General features: G+C 39.1%; 1 protein-coding gene across 1 annotated transcript in view; it reads right to left on the bottom strand.

Moving 5' to 3' along the window:
• PTPRK (protein tyrosine phosphatase receptor type K) overlaps positions 1-17,085 on the bottom strand; it is a 391,893-nt gene that overhangs the window by 292,651 nt on the left and 82,157 nt on the right. The window contains 1 exon segment of the mRNA XM_030447604.1: positions 11,566-11,688. Coding sequence (XP_030303464.1) covers positions 11,566-11,688 — 123 coding nt within the window.

Raw genomic sequence — 17,085 nt, 5'->3', positions numbered from 1 at the left:
CAAATGCATGTATCCACTCTGATTAATGAGAGGAACATACACATCTCTTGGTTACACACAAAACACAACACAAGGATACTGGTAGGACCATGCAATGAAAAACTTGGGGCTGACAGTGTGGAAATTAGATTATATTTATCATGAAACTAAAACACAAGCTGCTGTTTACAGGTGGGATGACCTAGCAACTCCCTCCCTGCCCCTCCTCCTTCCTGTTCCTTCATTCCCTTGTGCTGCTGGCTCTGATGCTTGTCAGACCTTTCCATGAGACAATGCAATGCTCTAAGGCAGCCAAATCCAGAAAAACAACAACAGTATTTTCCCCGGGATAAAGAGTTACATCAGCTCTCAGTAAGCTTTGATGAGTAAGCCTAGCTAGGGAAGTTAGCTGAAGCAAGAAAGCAGGGAAGAAGAAGGAATAAAGAGTAGCAGAACAATCCCTTTACTCAACAGTAAGGTATTAGGCTGACTCACTGTGACCTGTGAAGTTACACCCTAATTGGAAACTTACATTAACTTAATATCTACCTGCAACTTCAGTTTAATTAGAAAGCAGAGTTGTTTGCACCAGTCAGGAGGAAAGAGCCCACCTACAAAACCTGAAACAAAAGCAACCTGTCCCGAAGTCCCTATAACCAGGAGGCACAAAGAGCCCAGGAAGCCATCTGCACTGCCTGGCCAAGGGACACTCCCTCCTGGCACTGCAGATCTCACTAAGATGCATGTTTTGTCTTGGTTTCTTTGAAGAAAGTCCAGAAGTTTGGAGATCTCAAAGCTGCCCACAAGCATGTCATAAACACATACCCAAGCAGAAGCTGATAGAAATTAAAGGCTGGGTTAGCAAGCGTCAGCTATACCAAAGAGGAAAAATTAAGGACAAGAGCTGCTTCTGTTGGAGTGCCATGCACTTGCTGATCCCTTGTTCATGGGAAGTAGCTAAGAGAAGCCAAATGCACAGGAGAAATGGTTACTTCATACTGTTTGTTGACTTTTTCTAAAATAGTGTGGTATGTCTGATTCGTGTTTATACATTACTAGGTTTTCTTCCTCAATGGAATTAAAAATGGTTTGATCCAGAACAGAGTAAATAGCTGTTATATCCTGACAGCTGCTCTTTAGGAAGACAAAAGAGGAAGTTTTCATTTGGTTTTGTTGTGTGCTTTTGTTGTGTTTTGTTTTATTTTAAAACTGCATTGACAAAGAGCTCACAAATCCCTTAGTAATTACCATTTTGGTGCATACATGGTTCCACAATACATCAGAACATAAGCATGTCTCCTAGTGCTGTGAAATACACATCATCCTGAACCAGCAACAGCTCCCCCAATGCAGCATACAGCCAACGTAGTCAATAATTGGGGGGACTACCTCTTCTACCTCAGGAACATAAAATGAACTGGAGTATCTCTGGATAGTCCAGCACTGCTTTTCACAACTAGAGCTCTAAAATCTATTTTCTCCAAAACAAAATTAGAACTAAATGCATCTTCAGTTCACAAAATAAAGAGTAAAACCAAAAGTGCACCAAAAAAAAGCAAAAACAAAAACAAAAACAACCCAAAACAAAACAAAAAAACCCCCCACAAAAACAGAAAAAAAGAAAAGGAATCCCACCCTTGTACTTTTATTACTCCAGAGTATTTCTTGATTATCTCATACTAGACAGCTGGGATTTTTATTCAAATCTGGTAGGAGAGATTTAAAAGACCCAGTGAAAAACTAGAGCAGTGTTTTCATAGCTGCCTGGTAAGATATTTGTCTCCTATATACTATTCCACTGAATAACACACTCTGCTACAAGCAAACAACACCTACCAGGAAGCTCTGTTCTTTCTGCTTATACTTAAGAGAACTAGACCTGGGTAGTGCATCGCTGTGTTCATCCTGCCTTTGTGGATGGCACAAAGAACCTTAATTTCTGAGCTAACTGCTGACAGCTGGATTCATCCATCTAGGCCAGGTTCACCATCCTCTGAAGAAGACAGGCTCATGCCAGGCTCACACCTACACCTCATCATCTCTGGAGCCCTGCTGACAACCACTGTCCACATTACACATTGGAAATAATAAACAGGATATTCTGTATCAACTTGAAGAGATGTAGCTAAACACATGCATCAAACTTCAGGATGTGAGAGGACACTTTAGGACCCAAACACAGCTTCAAATAACACTAGAAGACTGCCCCATTTGGGGAACAGTAAACTTAAGGCAACATGGCCACAACCCAAATATCCAGATAAAGCTCTCAGCACCTAGACACAGGTTTCTTCTTGGATGAAACTCAAAAGGCCTAGTCTAGCAACAGGCCTTGAAGAATCCAGCATGTGTGCTATGTCAATGAAGACAAACTTGCAAGGAAATGGGAGTAAACCAAACTGACACTGCAAGTATCTGAAAACAGGATGGGAAGAGGTACATGTTCCTTCCCAGATCATTACCAGGCTGCCCAGTTGAAAACTCAATAATCTCTCTTTGGATAGAAGCAAGTGGTAGCCCTCCCTCTGACACATACTCCCACTCATGATGACCCATTAGGAAAGGAAGATTTTGAGGTTTCAAAGACCCCCAGGAAAACTCAGCTTCTCACCAAGTGCTACAAAAGGCTGACATCCCCTCACCAGAGGGCGATATAACTTTTGATAGCTCGGCCATCTGAGCCTGGGATAAAAGTGACAGCTCTTGTGAAAGGCTTCTTGAAGGAGTCAACAGTGCTTTAAGAGGAAGGTAATGGGCTGGGGGGGGGGGAAGTTACTATTTTTCCTTCATAATAGACAGTATGTAAAATGCAAATCAAAGTTAAAAATGCATGGTCTCATTTTAAGTACAGTTCAAATCTAATTAAAATCCACCCAACCTTTGGACAAAACCAACACATTTTAAAATTAATTTTTCTAGCAGGTCATGTTCCTCATGGATTTAATTTCTGAATAAATTCTATAATATACACTATAACATATTTAAAGGAGGTTACACTTTCAAGTCCAGGAGAAGACGGGAAGAAAGCAAGACAGCTTTGGGTGCCACTGGCATCTGTGGCAGAGACATTACCCATGCTAATGATTAAGGAAGATTTAGAAAAAACACCACGAACTTCACATATGTTGCACATCAACACAACAGAATCTGTTCCCATACCTGGCATAAACCTGTTACTTCTCTAATATATCCACCTAAGCCTACATACTTGCAAATGAGGTCTGTGTGAGCCTCAGCACCAAGTTCACATACATGTGTTGTCTGCTTTTGAACTTTTATGAGAAAGGGTCCAGCCAAAGGGTGATAACAGAGGGTGCAAAGCCACCAGATGTGCTGATCCAATGCTATCCTCTGTGGGCAGGACCACATGAGCTGTGTCCATGCTCTGAGCCAAATGAAGCCATATGAGGTGCATCACTATATTCACCCAGGTCTGGCCATCCATTACACTGCAAGGTAGCTAGAAAGTCTGGAGGTGAGGCAAACTACTGTTATTTTCAAGGGGAAAAATTATATATATATATATAAACATACACAAACAGAGAGTGAAAATGGTGGTAGGACAACATCACAACAGGCAGATACAACACTCAAAAGCAGGGCTGATTTGCTCCTCTCCATGCAAGGAAGCAGTGAGTAATAAACCAACCACTACTCCTCAGCTGTGACTTGGGCTTCCAGCCTTGCACACACTGAACATTAAGTGCCCCAAATAATCTAGAACCACATCCTGTTCAAACCATGTTTTCCCTGCAACTCTGACAGACTAGCACAGCACCATTTCACTTTTTGTTCACCCTTCACAATGCCACCAAAATAGCAGCTTCTGGTAATGCACCTTATGACAAAGCACAGTTCCCCAGGCAGCAGCTAACTTCACATCAGCCATGAAACAATTCCAGTTACAGCCTGGACTCCTGACTAATAGTGCTAAGAGTTGACAATAACATTTTCCCCTTCCCCAGCAGTGCTGCAATGATGGCTGATACCCTTTGAACATTTCATGATCCACATATCAGAAGCTAGAAAGCTGCACCCCGCAACAGGAGGCTGTGTCATGAGCAAGGATACCATTATGAATGCCCTGATGGGTACCAGTATGGCAAAGGTAAATTTTCACCAAGATTAACTTTCTACTTTGGAACTCTATCTCACAGATTTCTCACCCTGCTTTTAATTTATTACTCCAGATTCAGAGTAATAAACTAGTATGTTTCAAATACTGAACTAGGGGAAAAAGAAAAAAAAACAGAGGAAAAAAAGGAAAAAAGAAACAAGGAAAAAAGGAAAAAGAAACAAGGAAAAAGGAAAGAAGAAAACAAGGTAAAAAGAAAGAAGAAACAAGGTAAAAAGAAAAGGAGAAACAGGTAAAAAGAAGGAGAAACAAGGTAAAAGAAAGGAAGAAACAAGGAAAAAAGAAAAAGAGAAACAAGGAAAAAGAAAAAACAAGGAAAAAAAGAAAAGAAACAAACCAAAAAAGCAAGGAGGACAGGAGGAAGAAAAAAAAGGGAAAGAGGGAAAGAGGGAAAGAGGGAAAGAGGGAAAGAGGGAAAGAGGGAAAGAGGGAAAGAGGGAAAGAGGGAAAGAGGGAAAGAGGGAAAGAGGGAAAGAGGGAAGGGGGGAAGAGGGAAAGAGGGAAAGAGGGAAAGAGGGAAAGAGGGAAAGAGGGAAAGAGGGAAAGAGGGAAAGAGGGAAAGAGGGAAAGAGGGAAAGAGGGAAAGAGGGAAAAAAAATAAGGAAGAGAAACAGTTTCTCAGAAGGCTGCATTTCATACAGCTTCCACTGGAGTCCAGTTACAAAATATTCAGAATAACAACAATCAGACTGGTTTTCTGAAATGTAATTGATATCAGTAAAATATGCTTATTTGACACATACAAACCAGTAAAAAAAATAAGCTACTCAGGAAACAAAGCATGGGAAAGGTAAGAAAAAAACCTCTAAAGCACAACCAACCATCACTCTACATAAGCAGTGTGTAGCCAGCTGCCTTGAAGATGAAGTGTATCTTGTGCAAATACAGCAAGTATCTATTTTAAATGCTGTTTTCACCACCCAAATTGAAACAGAACAATATATCCATCTGTACCATAAAAAATGCAAAAGCTGGCAAACAGATGTTACTTACAGTGAAAGTTATTTCTATTACTACAAAAACATTAGCTGTTTTACTTAACCTGCGCCCTTAATTTCCACGATTAAAAAAAATGGCTTATCTACATTACCCAAAGCAACTGCTATGCCATGGGTCATCTATAAAGCCCTTCCTGCACCCCTCTTCTCCACTTTACATCACATGAGGTGTGCTTCAGAACAATGGGGAACCCTTGGACTGATCAGTAGATTGATGAGTGCACTGTACTGAGTGAGACAAATATAAGCCAGGAGGTTTACAGATGTTCTTTAGGTAGACATTAATGTGCACTGCACTAACAAGATAGGCTTCTGTTCTAAAAAATGCCTATTAAAATTAAGACAAGAAGCCAACCACAAGGATTATGAATAAGAAATGCAGTAAATATGGTTTTCTGATCAAAGAAATTACTTTGATATAAATACAGCTCTGTAGTATTGACAAGGTAAAGAAGAAACAAGTATGAGTTAACTTTCTGGGACAAGGAGAGCAGCAAAACCTTAAGTATCTAAGGAGGAAAAAAATATCTCAGCCATCTCAAATATAAATGTATCTACCCCCATCACATAAAGAAATGTAAAGCCATAGAGATAAGAATTTCTTCAGCAGCCCCAAACACACACATCCAAGTTTTTGCAATTAATATTCATAATGTTAATGATCCAGGACAAGCTTAATCAAGCTTTAAAACAACTACTCCTGAACGCCAAATTTGCCATTCCAATGAACTAGTCATAAATTCCCTGGTGCATAGTTTATCTGATCTATCTACCTTTTACACTGAGAATGCAAGCCATGCAGCCACACCAAACCCCTGAAAAGCCAGATCTCAGCTGCTCAGTGGACTGGTACCTTTGTCAGCCTGTCTTTTAAAATAAAGAGACCCCAGAAAGCATTCTGTTTAAAACTTCACCCCCGTGTAGTGCAAACCAGCAAGCTGGTGCATCATGTGCGGACCGGCATCTCCAAGGAAGAGCCCAATAACCCAGCACATGGTGAGAGTTCTGTTGCTTGCTCTTATCTTTCCAACATCTCGGGGAAACACCCAGCTCTCACCAGACACTGCTTGCCAGTTAACTTGTCTGACTGTACCTTTACAAACCCACGTAATATTAATTTATTCATGGGTTGGTGGTTTCATTTCTACAGTAGAAAAATCCATGTTTAAGTGAAGTAAAAGGCCAAAAGTATTGCCTATATGACCTCTACATTACAGCTTTACCTTCCTAAAGCCACATACATATGAAATCTATATTAAAACATAAATTTCATGACCTTCTGGCTCCCCTCTCTCATTTATACATGTCGTAAAGAGCTTATGTTGGTTCTGTGCTGAGAGCCATTTTTGGGTCACGCAGGTGACATAAAAGCTATTTCTTTTCTGTAAAAGGCAGAACTTAAATAGCACACTACTGACCTTCAGATCACAACAATACTCACACTATTATGTACCAGCCAAATTAAGTTGCACACAAATCTTAAAGGTACAATTTTCATATTTCTTCCAGGGGGCCCCAGAGGTTTACTGAACTCCACATACCCACCAGGTCCCATGGTCCTCATCAGCTGCACCCAGCACAGCTCTTTTTTACAGCTGTACAATGAGCTGGGTCAAGGAACTGACCACTGCTGCATAGTATTTTTCCCCCAAAAATTGGTTATTATTTTTAAAACCACAGCAGTTTCCTGACTTGACTTACTGCACAACCACCATGCACATCAGAGAAACTAGAAGGAGGCAGCAAACAAGGGAATGCCTCTGGGGAATGATGTGATATAGTAGTGAGCAGCCAGAGGGATTCTGCTAAATCCATATAAAAGAACATTACCAGAAAAGAGTAGCCTAAGATTATTTGTCCAACACACTTCCTTTCATCTCCATTGCTCTTGTCATGAAGAAATCTTGCCATTCTGAAATAACCCTCCCACTTTGCACCAGAGGTCCACAACATCAGACTAAAACAGCAGAATACATAATGTTGTACTGTTCAGTAATTGTTTTGCTTTTTTCCCTTTTTAATGGGGACAATATATATAAGCCACTTCATCATTATCTGCAAAGTCAAAAAAATTAATTTCTGCAGTTCTCTTCATTATAAAAAAAACTGTATTGCTGAAAACACATTCAAATTACTGAGTAACATCTTTAGAATGTTTAATCCCATTATCTCCTTTAGTCCATGCCAGACCACAAGGGGAACTAAGAACTTCCTTCAATATTGTTAATTTATTTTCCTCAGATTTCTACAAAACCAGTGCCAAAATATTAGCAGGCATTCAAACACAGGCAAATTATCCATCTGAGAAATTCAGAAACAAGATGTCCATCTCAGGACATCTCCATTGTCTGCTGTAATTTAAATGTTCCTCAAATTGCACTTGTATCTAGGAGGGTAATAGCCCTTGCATTAAAAAAGCCCTTCATTAAGTGAGCTCCCCTGTCACACAGCCCCTATTACAGCCTCTTAAGCCCCTGACCAGTAGAGCTCAGAATAATGTTGCTTTCAACAAGCAAAGCAAACAGGGTAAAATAGAACTACCTCTCTACCTGAGGCGTAAAACCCAACAGTAAGATTTTTTATTAATATGGATAAAATCACTTCCTCACACAATTCCAGTGATTAAAGAAACCACTATTATTTGTCTCATGCAAAAAGCAAAGTTTTGCAGAAACACATCATGAATAGCCCTGTAAATAACTGCACAAAATCTATAGCCAAAATTGAGTTTCACTTTAATAGCATTATTGAATTTCCATCTCTTAAAGGTATCGTGATATAAAAATCATACATCTGGAAATATGATACAATGATTTAAAAGGTATTGTTTCAAATACAGAAAGATGCTCTTTCTTCACAGATACTAAGACCAAACAGGGAAATACACTTCATTTTGTGTACCACGTCTACAAAAAATAACAGCACTTGGTTACAAACTGTGTTTCACACAAAACACAAATCCACAGGAACCATTTCTACATAGGACAGCTCAGTAGTCATTGGACCATTCAACCTAGAATGGTCTCAGGAGAATGCGGGCATATTTATGAAAATATTTTTTAAAACCCTGAATGGGTTTGAAGCAGCTATTAGCTTTTGCTCGCTTCTGCTACAGTAACAACAACCAACACCCTACTAAAGAGAAGTCACATGCAGTTCAAAATAAGTAAAAAGATCCAGGTCTTCCCATGATTTATAGCAAACACATGAAGCTCTTACACAGAAGATACTGGAAGTCCTTCAAGGAGCCACAGAGTTTAAGACAAAAGCTGCACAGGGAAAATTGCAAATACATTGAGGACCATCACCAAATAGATACTGTTTCTAGCTTAAGGAAATTTCTATATGCCAAACAGCCTGGAAAACTGGGAGAGCATTCAGGCATGATCACACTAAATCATTTGCTCTACCTCTGCATCCTTCCCTAGGCAGCTGCTAATGGCTTCCCTCAAAAAGCAGCAGACCTTTAGCTTGTCCTAACATAGTCACTTTGTATGCTCTTAGAAATGTAACATTAGACATCAGGTGTTTTCCAAGGTTTTTTAATAAGTAAGCTAAAGGTTTTCTCATTTAATCTGCACTCCGAACTATTTTTATAAATTGGTATTTAAAGCTGCACATAATTACACCCTCTAAGTGCCCACTTTATTTAAAAACTAATTATTATGTACTACATTTATTTTTCCCATAACAGAAGGTAAGTGGCTTTTGCCTTTGCTCATGATTTGAGGAATATAGTGTAGGTCAGTATAAAGAAATTCTGAAGTTGCATTATTATATTTGTTTTGTAACAATAGTAAACACAATTGCTATACCTTTTCACTTGGACAACTGTTCCAATTTTCATAGAACAACAAGGTATCTGACGTTAGGTCTGAAATTTCCCATGATTTAGCCTTCTCTAAAGCACAACACCAAGTTAATTCCTCCCATGAATCAAAAGTAAAAAATTAACTTGTCGATTTTTTCCCTTGTTTTTTACATGTCCTTTTCTCTTTTTCATATCTATATATATATATTTAATAGGACTTTCTGAAGCTACTGAAGAACAAAAATTGGCATTTCAAAACTGAGTACAAACCTTCATGACTACAATGATTCTAGATGAATCAGGTAAAGCTGCATACTCCACATAGAGTATTATCTTTTAATATAATGGTAAACAGTGCTCCTTCTGAGACAAAGCTGTACTGCAATACTTATTCCCCTCACTAAGGCCAAGGCCAAGACACTGTATTTGATTCCAGAGAGACATGGGCTTCAGAAATTACGAAGGGCATCCATGGAAAGAACTTCAACACATGCACTATGGAGCTTTGTGCCTAGATCAAGGATTACAGAGCCTGAGGAGATGGAAACGAAACAGTCTCTGCCCTAGCACATCACTTTCTGTGCAGCTCAGCTATTCTGGGTGCCCCTTCTCTCCTCCCATTCTCTGACTGAACAGGAAAAAGTGGGCAGCATGATGTGTCTAGGACATCCCTGTCAGAAAAAACAGAATTTTTCGAAGTGAAAAAACCAGTGATTTAATTTTACCTGTACCTGCATTGTGACATCTTATTCTACTTGGGTAATTTCTTCAGGAGCAGTGAGCTGCTTCTAACCTACAGCTTCAACAGTAATCAGACAGGGTCAGCAATGTTAAAAAAGGCATGGCAGATGTTTGCACACAGTTATTTCCCTCCTGCTTTGGCTTGACCCTCTTGCTGCTCCACTTCCTGCAGACCCACCAGAGGAATTCAGTGCTCATTTTAGAACTGTGTTACATGCTTAGACTTAATTTAAAAGCATGCTCCTTCAAGCACAAAGGAGCTCAAATATTTACAATTATAGTAGATATTAAGAATCTGAAGACTGAACTTCTTAAGCTCATCTGATGAGACTATTTAATTTTAGTCTGGATTTCAATTACCAAAAACATGTAAACACTACTCCAAAAAGTTTATAATTTTAATAAGAGGAAGAAAGTAATAATAATAAGAGCTTCTTATGTATCTGTTTTGGACTGCCTCTGAAACATGCCTTTATCCTGCTAGATTTTACTGAGCAGCCATGATTTCACAGACAGATGTGAATAAAATTACTTTCTCCAGAAAAGTCCAATTGCTGCACTCAAAGGAAAAGGGTCTGTAGTAGAAATGAACAGAAACCAGGTGGCAAAACCTAAGTGTAAAAACTACCTAAGGATGACAGGTATGTCATTTGGGAGAAGTACAAAGCAGCTATCTTGTCATGTAGATTAATTCAAAACACAATTCTTCAAATTGTTTTCTTCCTAATACAAAGGATGCCTGAAGTCTGAGAATACCAAATTCTTTGCAAAATGGGGCTTCCATCACACTTTAATTGCCCCCACTGTTTTAACAAGCCATGCAGACCCTGAAAAGCACAAAAATTAAAAGTAACTAGTACCTGTCTTCCTAGGGGAGCTATTATTTTGAATTTGTTAATATAATACCATCAGCATCATGAATGCCAAGGCTTCAGGACTTAGATTTAGTCTTCCATATGCAAACTTGAAGCAGCAAGCAGTCAATTAAGTGTGGACCTTGCTTAATTAACATATTTTCTAAGATATGGGGCATGGTAACAGCTGCTTGTATCAGAGACTCAAAAGGAGGGGAAACACAGCTAGTTAAGAAGCAAAATTACATACACTAAAAACCATTAATAATGCATAACAATATATAAAGAAGAAAGGAAGGAATGGTGCAAAGGTTAGCTTACGTCTGAGTGGCAACATTTCCCACTCCTTCTACACACATACCTCACTTCACAAAACCTTTTAGATACAAATAAAACAGCCATGACCTTTTTTCCTCCTCTGCGTGATTAATTACTTAATGTACTATTAATTGGAAAATGTAACTGAATTTCAAATGCTTTCATTTTCTCAGCATATCATGCTGTCTGGGAAGTGCCGATTAAGCAGTTCATCAAAGGTGAGCAAGCAAGGTCATGCAGGCTGTACCTCTTCAGTTATTCATTACCTGTCCTAAATAGTAATTAACAATGGCAATATTTCCATAAATCAAAGCTTTTCTGATTACCTTCAGATGATGAGTGGTTGGGGGGAAGAGAAGAAAGGAATTTGTGCATGGGGTTTTGCATGTATCCTGTTTTCTACCATTTGTTCTAATGCGTACCTGAATAATTCAATTGATACATTAGCTGTCATTTAAGATGCAGAATTTCACTGCAAGTCAACAAGAAAACACAGAATAAAGAAGAGGTTATGGCTTCCTTTTTCTTCTCCCCTTAACTCGAGAGGGGAATTTGACCTAAGGTTTCTGAACTACCAAGATTCCTATATTTATTATTCTTGTTTATTTTATTACCTCCATTATAAATTTTAAAGTGGAGATCAGAGTATGGCCTTGAGGACATATTCAGGGAAGCTCTGAGTTTCTTATCAGAGAAACTTTTCCCTTCAGCATATGGGGAGGTTCTCACCTTGAGGCATCTCGGGTGGCAAATAGTGAGGCTCCTGAGCACTGACATGGACCCAGTCGAAGTCATCATACAAGTCTTGGTGGTAGTCACAGGGTCCAGGACCATCATCGAACGTACATCCCCCTAGGGAAGAAAGCTGTTATTAGTTTATTTAAAACCAGAGCTCTTCCAAGAGTCAAGTGGAGGTGTTCCTCCTGAGCACACCTCAGATGTAGAGCCCATGCAACCCATGGTACCATTTACAGGCTTGTCTGCATAGAGCTAAAACCCATGAGTAGCTCACATTCCTCTCCCTTTTTAAAATGTCCCTGGTTCACACAACCAGTTTTGCCCACGAGCACCTTCTGTCAAACCAGAAGGTCACAGGCTGAGTCAAAGAGCCCAGTAGAAACCCAGCCCAGTGTCTGTGTGTCAAAAAGCAATAGGCTATCGAAAACAAGGGGGAAAATGGAAAATAATGGACAAGTCTCAAAAGGTAAAGTTGTAAATCAACATCTTCAATGCACTGAAAGCACAAGGAGTACAGTGACAAAAGGATAAACAGGGTACTCAAAACAAAAGCATACAAAATAATTAAAATTATTTAGAAGTGAAATAATGGCTACAGAGTGAATTGGGTAATGTTGTTTTATTAAATCACTCTAGCATAGCAGAACACAAATTAAAGACGCTTTTTCAGGGTCACACAAACAAGAAATATAAAAACCTTGCAACAATAGTTGTAAGGAGAACTGACGGAGAAAGAAAAAGAAGAATGTAAATCCTGGGGAAAAAAGAATCCCACGTAGCACAGTAATGCTTGGTATGTCTCATTCTGTAAGATTTTATTGTATTTTCCCCTCAAGACAGTAGAGTGGGAAAAAGAAGAAAACACTGTGATCATGGGAAAAGATCAAGGTTTGAAACACAAGAAACAACAGAATCAAAAGATCCCAGCTGAAGTAGAACACAAACTCAAGAAGGCACAGATGTCATGAGTTTAGTTGTACAGCATCTGTTACCTCCATTCATGGTACACAGTCCTTGAGTTTGCTTCTCCTGCTCAAAAATAAAAGGCAAGACCAGCAAAGAGTGAAAGTGAAAACACAGTGCATTCATTTTTATTTATGCAGTATTTTTTTAACATAGAAAAAAAGTTACATAAGAAATCTAGAATTCTATTATAAACAACTCCTGGAAATCAAGGATATTTCTTGCAACCTTTCCTCTCTGTCCTCAGTAGTTAGGGTTAGTGAAGATCAATCCAATCAACGACTGTTATTACGAAAAAAAAAAAATCTTCCTGTTAAGGAAACACCTCTGGAATAACAGAAGCATTTGTAATAACCTCAACTTTTTGAATACAAACTGTGAGACAAATACTGCAGGTCCCAAGAAAAAACAACAAAATCCTTATTATAGTAAATTCTTGTATCACCATATGATGAGTACCTGAAATGCCATGAAGAGTAAATGCCCTTCCCATGCCTGCCATCCTCCCACCAACCCACATTACGTCCTAGAGGAGAACCAGCTGCATGTGGGTTGGGGAAGAATGAGCTGTGTCTAGTTCTTTCTAGTTTCAAGAAAGACAAGGAACTTCTGGATGGAGTCTAGTAGAGAACTATATGGATGATCAGGAGACTGAAGCATGTCTCTTATGGGTCTGTTCATCTTGGAGAAGACTGAAAGGGGATCTTATCAATGCCTACAAGTAGTAACTTAAGGGTAGGTATCACTAGGACAGGACCAGACTCTTCAGCGGTGCCAAATGACAGGACGAGGGGCAACAGGAACACAGGAAGTTCCATCTGAACATGGGGAAAAACTTCTTTACTGTGAGGGTGACAGACCAATGGAACAGGTTGCCCAGAAAGATTGTGGAGTCTCTTTCTATGGAGATATTCAAAACCTGCCTGGACATGATCCTGTGCAACCTGCTCTAGGTGACCCTGCTTTAGCAGAGGTATTGGGCTAGAAGATCTTCAGAGGTCCCTTCCAACCCCTAATATGCTGGGATTCTATGAACTACTGTCTGTGCTCATTTCTGTGCTCTGTACAAGGTGTACATGGTCTGGAACTAGGACCAGCCAGAGAATAAGGAGGACCAGCCATGTGTGTCACTAAATTGAAAATAAAAGTAATTTTTACCTAAAATTGAATATTCAAATGTCACATAAGAGGCACAGAGCTTGCAAAACCAGGGTTCACATTTAGGGAAGGACAAGTCCCTTTTACTACATTTCATCAGTATCCCCAACTGAGATTGCATTTCATCTTCAGTAAGACACAACTGAAACAACTCCCATAGTCCTACATAAGTATCTGTAGTTTGAATAAATGACAAAACAGTATAATTTTTAGTTAGTTCTGTTTCTCACAGGGCCACGTGTTAACCAGTGTCTTGGCTAGTAATGACAATACCAGCAGAGAAAGAAACCTGCATGCAGTAGCAAAATTCCTGCTAAATCCTTGTACCATAAAACCTTAGAGCTCCACACTCAGCTAGCTCCCTGTTAGTGAAACCTTCTAAAATGTTACCCTGTGACAACATAAGCACAACAACAACAAAAACCCAACATGTCATACTCAGTACAAAGTTGGTTACTGTGTCAGTGTCAAAGGCTGCAAGGTGCTTTTTTCTAAATCAAAGAAATATTTATGCCTTTAAAAGTCCAATTCCAATGCTCGATTAGCACCAAGAGACTTTTCTAATTAACATCTATCATGATAAAGCAAGAAAGATTTGGAATATAATCTCGAACTCTGATTTAACTTACAATACACTGCTATGATCACTCTACAACAAAACTGTATGTTTCCTTCGACATTTAATTGATAAATGAATAGCAGTTTCCCTTAAAGGGAAGCTATCACTGTCTGCTGTCCCAGCACCAAAATGAAGTATGGCTTTTAAGCACATGCCTGCAGGGCAGCCATTACCCTTTTTAATGGTTTAAGTGCCCTCAGTATATAAATTTAAACTACCAATGAATCTTGTAGAGTCATTTGGAAGATGAATGTCCCTAATTGCTTGCTTTTGCGCCCACTATTAATTTTAGTTATCAGGGTTCAGATTAGCAATAACAATGCGCCTGTTAATACACAGCAAGCAAGCCAAACCTCTTTGTGCATAGCACATCACTGCTGCACCCACAGAACATGCAAATGTCCATTTATCACATGCAAATGAACAAAGTTTGTCAGGACAGATTATCAACCTAACACAAAATCCACCCTGCAACAACTGCCTAAACCAATGGCTTCATCTCACAGAGCACACCTATCTCCTCCTACCAACAGGTTGTGGCATTTCAAGATAAATAAAGGAAAAGCCAAGGCTGCAGTGATTTAGCCTGTACAACACAACAGGCTAAGCATTTTAAATGCCCTGCAAGACTACTCCTCATGACTCAAAGCATGAGCTAATTTGGACCTCCCTTTCTCCGTTTTGACAGTCAACTGTGTGCATACTGGTTTGGTAACCAGGTACTACGGGACAAGTCTAGTGTAACATTTGGTGTGGAAAACATGAGGATAAGAGAAGATAGATAGGTGGGTGAAACCTGCAGTAATCCATTTGTTTCCAGTCATTTGTTCAAAACTATATATATATTTAAACCAATCTTTACACAGACATAAAACCACATCTACACCAAAGGTCAGGATTTGTTAGTAGTACCCTAATTCAACTACTGGGCCACTCTCCATAATGATGTGACAGAACTGTTCAGGGAAGAAGGAGGATGAGCTTGATGAATGTTTAGCGCCTTCCAGAGAGGTTCAGCAGCTGAACTCTCATATTTGCATTTGCTATCCAACATCTTGCCAAGAATCTGCTAATACCCTATAAATGACAAGTTAAAAATCTCCAACTCAGTCATTCATCACCTCCCCCACAACTCAATAAAAGGTACTTCAGTACCAGCCAATATCCTGTTATATATCACTACCAAGTTCCTTTAGCTACAGGTGATGTATAACCTTGCTATTTATCTTCAACACTATGATGCCACTGGAATTTGTGAAAACCTTCCACCACACACACCACACCAGAAACAGGAATTCGTTCACCTCTGTTCAGTCTCCCAGCTAGAAGCACACAGCACTGGCAAATCAATGCTCTTGAACCTTGCAGCACCTAAATCCACATATACCTTACATTTCCAACATATTTTAGAAAAAAGACAGCAGGAGGAGTCAAAGCAATACACTAGACTGGTCCAACCTCAACAGACTAATATGGGCTTGGGTACTGGCAAGCAAGACAACTGGCATCTTTTCCCTTCAAATAATGCTGCCACAAGAAGGGCTGGATGGAGACAAGCACCACACTCCGCTGGCAATGCCAACCAAAGCCAGGATTTGCTGCACCTGCTGTGGTGGCAGCAGCCATCATGTAAGCCTCAACAATTAATTTAACAAGAATAAAAATCAGTACTACATCTGAAGCCTACCCTATCAACACCTGGAATTATAAGATAAGAAGACAGAAGGTATCTTAAGTCTGGATGCTTATTTTTCCAAACTGCTAACTGCATTTTGGGTCAATACAGTTCATTCAGGTGCTTAGGAAGTACCTGGGAAATATGTAAATTCCACAGAAACCAGGCAAATCAACCATTCTGTGTTTCGATTATCTTTTTCTATAAGCTTCACAAAGTTATTAATTTCAGTTTAAACACATCTAACAAGTCTCACACAGTCCTCTTAAACACCCTTCTAAAAGACAAGTGATAAATCATGCTAGCCTCATAAAAATATCCTGACTGCATGTCCATTTTTATAAAAGATAAGCAATCTTCAATGTTCATTAAAAAAAAAAAAAGAAGCTATGAATATCCCACATTGAATTTTTCAGAAAAGAAATTAAGCTCCACCAAAGTAAGCAAGGTCATTAAAGATAACCTAAATTATAATCTTAAAATAATCTTAAAATCCCAAGATTAAACTAAATTTAATAAAGAATCATATAGTCAAGGTTTATATATCACCTGTAAAAAGCTAATTAGAGTATGCCTGAATTTAAAGCAAATCACCTTATTTTTTAAAATTACCATGATATTTCCTAAGCAGCAACACTCTAGTACTGACACTGCTCTGCAATTTTACTTTCTCCAACATCCTTTCCTACAAATGCTGGAAAGAAGAGCTCAACTCTTTTTTCCCCCACTAGGCTGAATTATATATGCAAGCAAGCTATAGCCCAGGAGAAGGAATGTGTCAGTAACCCCCACTTACAAATGGATGCCCACTACAAGTTTAAAGTGCCTCTCAGCTCATCAGCTCAGGACAGAAAGGAAGACTGAATTCAGATTCTGAACTCATGATCTTTAACAATGTGTTCTTATGACACTTTTTAGAGATAATATCATTTTACTGTCTAGAACAGAAACAGCAGGTTGCACACCAGTATTACATGAAATTTTGAGATAACTATAACTTTTATTACGACTGGCATCACAGGTGTGTTATACTGGAGATCTACTGAATTCTAGATAGAATAAACTATTCAGACATATGTAATTTTCCATGATGTTT

This window comes from Calypte anna, chromosome 3, assembly GCF_003957555.1.
Source record: "Calypte anna isolate BGI_N300 chromosome 3, bCalAnn1_v1.p, whole genome shotgun sequence".
Classification (NCBI taxonomy): Eukaryota; Metazoa; Chordata; class Aves; order Apodiformes; family Trochilidae; genus Calypte; species Calypte anna.
This window is presented reverse-complemented; position numbering and strand designations above follow the sequence as displayed.